This window comes from Olea europaea, unplaced genomic scaffold (genome assembly GCF_002742605.1).
Source record: "Olea europaea var. sylvestris unplaced genomic scaffold, O_europaea_v1 scaffold1346, whole genome shotgun sequence".
NCBI lineage: Eukaryota > Viridiplantae > Streptophyta > Magnoliopsida > Lamiales > Oleaceae > Olea > Olea europaea.
Window position 1 is genome coordinate 27,138 of NW_019230952.1, and position 8,648 is coordinate 35,785.

An 8,648-nucleotide genomic window follows, 5' to 3' on the forward strand; every position below is an offset into this window, starting at 1 on the left:
CTTGACATTATACTGATTATCTTGAGAATTTATACATTTAAAAAAAAAAAAATCATTAAAATTTAAGCTGAGGATCAAGCTAATTAGATCAAATATTATTCAAATGAAATAGTAAAAATATAAACTTGGCAAGTACGGCCATCTTGTGCCGTCCTAATATTACAGATATACATCTATGGACCAAGCTACAACAACAGGGATCTTGACATGCGATTTGACAGAACACACACATGTATAGGAGGTTGACATTTTTTAATCGATGCGGGACCCACAGCAATTGTGAGAGGTGGTCACCCCTTCTGGCAAGGATTTTCTGGTGGTTTTGCAAAATCCTACATCTATTACAGAATTCAACCAACTTAATAGTATTCATTTTGTGAGTTGATTTTAGAAAATATCAAATAGATGTACCATATCATAATTCGTTTATCGTCTGGAAAATATAGAGTCGAACAATTAATAGCACTGCTAGTTTAAAGAGCATATTATTCATTTCTCACAGGAAATTCATTTACAATCGTATAGGAGTATATTACCAGGGTACATTAGCGGCTGCACCAATACAAACAAATGATACAACCACTTCAACTTAAAAACAACTAATAGTACAGAGATTTTAGGATGCGCCGTTGAGAAAATGAGCCAATGCCTTGTCGGTATCATTGTCGTACATGAACAGGGCGTCTGCAACACTGTTCGATGAGAATCCCATTTCATGCAGAAGAGCATAGCCATTCACAAATTCCTTAACCTGAATATAGTGAAAGTACTCAGTCAGTTGCTTACTTCGATTTGTGCTCCCTCAAACAATTCAGCACAGTACTAATAGCATCTAGTGAAACAAGGTCTCTTGCTAAGCCCCTATTTGATTTCCATTGTTTTAGAACTCTTTTTTCTATATGATCATTTTTAACCACGCATTCACACAATAAAATATTCTGCATGTAAACTCAAAACCCATGATGAACGCAGACATTTGGAGTTAGTGGGACACAATCAAATTTATTAAAAAGTTACAAAAAAAAATTACGTATTCTACAAAAAACGTACATATGATCACTATCATAAATTCACAAATCTCATATATATAATAAATAAAAATTCCCAAAGAATTTCAAATAATCTCACATGTATGATAAATAACAATTTATAAAGAATTTTCAAAATAATTATCACAAATGACAAAATAATTTCAACTCTTACTCTCTCAATTGTTTGGTCATTGTTGGAACTCTATTCCAATTAAAAAGCTCAACTATCATTATTGCCCAATTCTAATTTTTGATTATTTAAAAAAAAAAAAAAAAAAAAAAAAAAAAAAAAATTGAAGCTAGTGGGTCAAGTGACCCACTAGAACCTTGAGTAGGTCCGTCAATGCTCAAAGTTTTTTCTTATTTTTTAACCTTACATTCTCCCAAAAAATACCATTCAAAACTCTTTAAACTAGAAATAATGGCCACCAAACAGAGGCTGAGTACTGCTAACACAATCCAAATTTTACATGCCACCCACAATACTCCCAAGTTAACAACATGATCACATGACAAGTACAGGAAAAAGGGTGAACTATAGTGGGAGATAATATATGGGAAGATAAAAGATAATTAAATGAGAGAGGAAATTACCTTGGCAGGATTGTCTCCATAATTTGCAACAGCAATAGGCACAGCATCTCTATTAAGGCCAGATGCTATATATTTACTCACTAAGTGATCAGCGCTTGGGTTCTGCATTTAAGCAATTGATGGCATAATCAGATTGAAATTTACCCCAGAGCTAATATAAAGATCAAGGTTCTCAAAATCACGGCCATCCCTGACTGTATTTGAAAACTTCATTCATTTTATTTTTATTTTTTTATATTATTTATATTATTTTTTTCTTTTTCAGCTCAAGTATATATTACAATTGAACATAAAGACAAAATATTTATTAAAAAATATATATATATATATAAATATATATATATATATATAAATTTTGCTGTTAAGTGTATCAATTGGTATAAACTAATGACACAGAAGATCCTGTGGAGGGATTGATAGCCATGAAATCAATGTATCAAACTCAATTACAGATTCATACTTGAAAGGACTGGACTCAGCGCAGAATTGTAGAATACAACATACAAAACCTCTTGTCCAAGGATCATGCCTCAGCTGTCATTTAAGAAGAAACAAATATAATTTCTTTTACACATTCCCCCATTATTTACATTTCACCTTAGAAAAATCATTCTAACTCACCAAGAAATTTCTAAATCTAGATCCTTATACACAAGAACATAAACAACCAGTTAATTCCCTCATGATAAAATTGAGAAGATGTATCTACACCTCAAATATTATGAATTCATAAAGATTTTAAGCACATATAATCAACATAATCACAATTTACAAACAATACATTATTAGTAAGAGTGAACTTACATAAGATGTTGACTCAGTTGGCTTAGGAGGAACAGTTTCCAGGCCAAGTCGGCTCCAATTCGGGTTTTCCTTGACTGCTTCAGCCAAAAGAATCCTCTCGAATTCGAAATCAAAGTGGAAACGACTTCGAGGAATCTCTCCAACGTGTGGAGACAACTGAGGCTAAATAAATTGCAAATCAATGTGAACATTCAAATTTAGTAAGCAAAACAAATTTGCATATAATTTCAACTAATGACAAAATAACAAATTATATCATGTGCATAAGCAATTTAAAGTTGGTATTAGATCATGTTCTATAGACTACAAAGCTATGGATTCATAAAATTCTAAGAATAAACAAGTTAACGAGTTATACCGGTGGTGTAATTTTATACTCTGGTTTTACAGCAACCCTAATCCCAATTCCAGCTGCAAATCAAACAAAATAAAATAAAATAAAATAAACCCACAAATCATACAAAACATACACATCTAAAAATCTTTAGCAACCGGAAGAAAGAGCAGGAGAGACATACAAGTAGAGGGCGGAGCAGGGGCATGCTGGAATTGATGGCCACGACCAGGGACGCCAGGGGTGGAGGAGCTGGCGCCACCGCCACCGCCACCGCCACCGCCACCGATCTTGGGATAGAGGGAGGATGGTTTCCCGTACGGCGGATGCGCAGACGATGACACCGCAGCAGCGGCCGGCCTGCTATAATTCGGGTCGTAAGATTGGCCCTCTCGGGTCCTGAAATCGTAATTCATTACTGGTAAAAAATTAATCTAGTTTCTAATGAGTTTTTCGTCGGTTTTTCCGATGAATCACAGTTGCCGGAGTTTCTTAAACTACTGGGAGAGCACTAGGTGAAGGAAAGAAATTGGCGCATTACTTAACCGTCTTAATTTGGGCGTCTCGAATTTATTTGTTTTCCAGTTATTACATGGAAATTTCATTGGAGGTCATTTCACAACTTTAATTCATATCAGTCACTCAACTTTAATTAATTCAATTCCAATGGTTTAACTTATATTTTATTTCATTCATTCATTCAATTCCAATATAGATTTTTTTCTTTTTGAAGAATTTCTTAGAAAATTGCATTGTCAAATCTTGAATAGTTAATTGAAAAGGGTTCGTAGCACGAAATAAAATTGACATATTCACTAGGTCGCGAAATTTGTCAACCAAGTTATCATGTAGATTTAAATTGAACAAAAATTTTAAAAATACAAGTTCGTCTCCAACCTTTTTAATTTTCTCGCAATTTTGTTTACATTTAGCCTTTGTTTGAGCCCTATTTTGGAACAGTGAATTGATTGAGAATGTATGGTTAAAAATTATGGAAAAGTTTTAAATTTGCGTGTAATATTATTTTATTGGAGAATGTGTGGTTAAAAAAAGGTTTTGAAAAATAATTTTTTAGAAAAATGGGTTCAAACAAGGGCTTAATAGCACATAATATTCCAAACCTTTTAGTAATTCACACAAATGGTCCATCCTCATCAACGATGGATATCACCAAACTAAAATGAAATCGCAATTTTGAACTCTCTAATTTGAGTCCACATTCACTCTTTTAGAAAACTAGTTTGTCGTCCATGCAATGCATGGATTGGATTATTTTGAATGTGATGTTAGCTTTTTTAATGTTGATACGAGTTTAGTAATTAAAGAAGAAACCAATTACTTCTAAAACTAATAAACTAAGGTAAGTTATTTATGATATTAAGCCCTTGTTTAAGCTCAACTCTTCTAAAAATTCATTTTTTCAAAAATCAATTTTAACCACATATTTTTTAATAAAATAACATTATACGCAAATTCAAAACTTTTCCTTAATTTTTAACCACACATTTCTCCATCAATCTACTATTCAAAATGCATTATTTCCCCCCAAAAATGGGGTTCAAACACACTTTAAGTTATGAATGGAATTGTTCAATATACTAATGATTTGAAACATGTGTTTAATAGACGATAATACTGTTAACATAATTGTGATGTTTAGGAAGAAGTATGTTATTTGAGTCTATTTTTTAATGATGAATCAAAGTTTCATATGTTATTGGTAGGAATTATAAAAGTACAATTCAGTCATATCTCACAGTGTTTGTATTATTCATAAGGATAAAAAGAGAACTAACATATTTACAAGAACCTCTTAATGTCAAAAGTAGTAATTTATTGCTATTTGGTAGACTTTCAACAAAAGAAATATCATTAGGTTCCAGTACATAGGCATATTATGTTACTTTTTCATAGCACTAGAAGAAATACATTGCATGACAACCTATTGTTATAAAAGTAATATAGATGGCTTTCACTCATGTTTTTCTTTCAAGGTGAGGATACTGGTTTGGTAATTGGACTTGTAGCATGTGTGAGTCTTCTTTTTAGGTTTTGAGTTTGTTTCAGAAGTTACATTTGATGGTTGGAAAAGAGACATTTTTTTTTTGCATTTTGTGGAGTGATCTCTCTAGTGTCTGTGAAAATTTCACTGGCATGGTTGTACATCTTGTTTTTGCCTTTTACATCTTTGTTATTTGAACTTTCTTTCATTTAAATTGGGTTGTTCACATCAATTATGATAGTTGAAGAAGTTATTCCATTCATTACAATTGGAGCATTGCTATCGGTGATTATCGTGGACAAGTTGAGTACAAATATGATTTCATGGTAGTACTCAGGTGGGTTGCGGCGTTGTTCTGTTACCTTTCATGACATTGTTGAGTTTTGTATCTGGTTTTTTGTTGTATATAAAATATGTGTTTAAATATTGTGTCATAGTGTTGTAAAAAAAGCATTGTTGGGGGATGTTAGAACTCATGTTTTACCTTTTGAAGATGATCCATTATGGCATTAGCTTTAGCTACCAATAACGCCTCTGCTGCATCTCCTATGATGGTTGCATATACCAATCTAGATTTGTCTCCAAGTTGTACAAAAGTGTTTGCCCTATAATGTTTCTTTTCCAGTTATGCATTATGTATCGTGTTAAAGAAGTAATATTGTTAATAAAGCTTTGAATTTATTTTTAATGATAGAAATTACCTTGGGACAACTTTTGTGTGTCCATATTTGCAGAAGCGACATTTATGAATTTCTTCAAAGTTTGAGTTTGATATCTTCTTGCTACGCTACAGGTCATATACCAAAATTTCTAATTTTTTGAGGTGATTTTCCATTGAGCATTCACCAAATAGAATTTGTTCGGTGAAAAGAGATGTTTTTTTGTAATTAGATAGAAAGATAGTAAGAGGAAAAAGTGCACGATGTTCTTATAACATTCAATATAAAATATAGAAAGAATGTATTTATGCTAATTATATTTAGTGAAGCAGTTTAGAGTTACCCTTAGATAGACTCCTAGGAAATCTGCAACTGGTATTAATTCCTTCTTAGTTGGAGGAGAAAGTATTGATGGGCTGAGAGCAACAAACGGTTTATTTTCTATCAATCAGCTTGTCAAGTGTTTCTTTGTTAGCTTCCACCTTGTAAGAAATAATGACACATTTAGTTTAAAACATAACTGCTGTATTTATTTTTTATTTTTTTGTATGGAAGTTGAAAAAGTGAATATGTGTATTGGGCATGTTTTAGTACCAGTCTTTGTACTCTGCAATAGTTAATAGTTCAACATTAATGAAAAAACTGTCATTTACTTTGGTTGAAAGTTTGATGTCTATACAAAAGAAATTAGTAATAACTAATATGTTCTGTTTTTTTTTTTAAATAATAATAACACTATAAATGAAATTGTATTTGTAAAATGAATTTACCATTGAACGAAGAAACCTTGAGATTTGTAGCCCATTTTGACAGTCCTATTTGGAAGGTTTTCAACTATTGTAATGCATTTCCATTTGACAAAGCTGTCCCATAACCTTAGCATCATAATTTTGAACTGTTTGTCTATCAAGACAACATCTTGTAGACAAGCTTGTGTGCCAAAGTTAATATGAATAAGTCGTTTCAGTCGAATATCCATAGATACATCCATTACATCTATAAGAAGGACATGGAAAGTTTTTGTTATATATCTTATATGTAACAACATTATATGAAATGAGTAATTTAAACTTAATGTGTTAGAAATCTAACTTATATCTGTATTCTTGTGCCATATGCCTCTCTAGTTGATCAAATAGAGTAAGTTCATACTTTGAGAACAGGAAGTTCAAGTTGTCTTCATTTATTTCTTCAACTTTTGTTCTTGCTGTTATACTTCAAGTTTTTTGTTCGACTGAACTCCGGTATTCACTTTTGATATCTTTAACTGTTGCACTTGAGATAATATTGTTTTTCCAAGTTCGAAATGATCATTTAGTACAATAATATTGGCATCATACATTGTTACCGTGACTTTGTTTCCTCGTTGAATGTTAGAAAAAGAAGAAAATATTAAGAAAGCATATATGTATAGCTCAAGGTAGAAAATTATTGGAATTATTAGTACATATGTACCTCTAACTCCATGAGAGTAAGATTCTGGTAACAGCTATTGGAATTCCGAGTAGTTTTTAGGGATTGTCTTCCTGCTATTTTAACTTTTTTTGACCAATTATTTTCTGAAGCTGAAATTTGTAGAATGAACTCATGCGGTGCAGCCATTTTTCATATCTGTAAATGACATGAACAATAAGTTAATGTATAGATAAGTATAGCTATGAATGTAAGAAAGTTGTTAATGTGGCAGAAGAAGAAGGTAGTGTAGCCTGGAAGATGAAAAAATTACCAGAAATGAACACTAGAATTTCTTAAAGTATGGTAGTTGTAAATAGTAATGATAATCTCTTTCTTTTTGCATATGTGAAGTTGAAGTGCTGTGGTAACCTATTTATGGAATTCAAACAGAGACAAATAGTTTAATAAATATTTTATATTTTTTTATATATATGATTTGGTGTTGGAAGGGATGAAGTTTAAATTCTAATGTGTCCATGTGTTAGTTGTGAAATATCTATTTATCATTATGATATGAAAAGTCATCTAAGTACATAGATGCATCTACTTGGTAGAAAATAGATATCGTCAAAGATCCATTTTGTAAAACAAATATTTATGGGAAGAAGTGTTTTTTTTTTTTTTTTTTTTTGGGTTTGAAATTGAATTTAGTTTGTTTATTCTTATCTATAAAGCTTTTTATTATCCAAAAAAAAAAAAAAAAAAATTGCCTGTGTAGTTTGAAAGGTTTTCATGTAGAAAATGTTTTTCATAATTAGTTATGTTTTTGGAAGGGTATAAGTTGAAGTGGTATTTAAATATGGAAAGATGTAATTGCCAGTGTATAGTTATGGAAAAAGGAAGTATGTAATGGGGTAAATGATTTTTAAAGAATATATTAGTTATTAATATAATTTGTGAATGAATGTAGCAATTTGTAGTGTAAGTATCTTGTAGGGAATCTCAATCACATTTTCCCAGTATGCATAAATATTTACTTCTTGTATTGGTCTTCTGTATAAACAGAAAAGGAAATTATTGATTGAGGCATATTTGCAATTGTATTGACCTTGTGATAAATGTAGTAAGGCTACAATTTTATTAATTGACAATACGAAACTTATAACCATCTGTTCATGTTACCTGATCTAAACACATAGTAGTTGTTGCCATTGGACGTTTAGCAAGGGAAAATTTTGTAAAGTATAGTTGAAACGAATAATAAGCAAGCTTGTTATTTTGAAATGTATTGAAGACCTAAAAAAATCTAAGTGCGGTTAAAATGTTTGTGCATATTGATGATCGTGCGAATTGTATTTGTATTTTTCTTTTTTTTTGATGAATTATCTAATATTTAGTAAAACTGAGGCAACCTTGCTAGAAATCTGCAAAGAAGACAAGAAAATATAGTGAATAAAACATTGAAGAAAAAGGTGATTGATGATGTAAATTATGTAACTAATTTCTAAAACATATTGTAAATGAAACTCAGAAACCAATATGGGAAAGAAAAGTTACGTTTCAATCTCATCGGCACGGTGTGCGCATCGCTTCTAGCCCGGATTCTGACTTAGAGGCGTTCAGTTATAATCCAGCGACCCCGTTTCGCCCGAAGTCGCGCGTAACAACCGCGATCGAAGGCGAACCGAAAAGCACGTTATGCCCAGTTAAAAGAAGATGGGAAAGTGGATAGAATACCCATATAAGCAAGAATCATAAACAAAAAGAGAAAATAAAAACAAATGCAGAAAAAAAAAAACCTGCTGGAATTACAAAACTAATCTTTAGCT

The 8,648-nt window shown here is 31.5% G+C and overlaps 1 protein-coding gene across 1 annotated transcript; it reads right to left on the bottom strand.

The window, feature by feature from the left end:
• Nucleotides 1–429: 429 nt before the first annotated feature.
• On the bottom strand, nucleotides 430–3,294 carry LOC111375179. Its single transcript, XM_022997980.1, has 5 exons — nucleotides 2,948–3,294; nucleotides 2,788–2,840; nucleotides 2,430–2,591; nucleotides 1,626–1,727; nucleotides 430–751 (listed from the first exon to the last, which is right to left on the bottom strand). Exons 1-5 carry the CDS (start codon nucleotides 3,177–3,179, stop codon nucleotides 617–619), a joined length of 684 nt encoding a protein of 227 aa, XP_022853748.1. The 5' UTR covers nucleotides 3,180–3,294; the 3' UTR covers nucleotides 430–616.
• Between the last annotated feature and the right edge of the window lie 5,354 nt (nucleotides 3,295–8,648).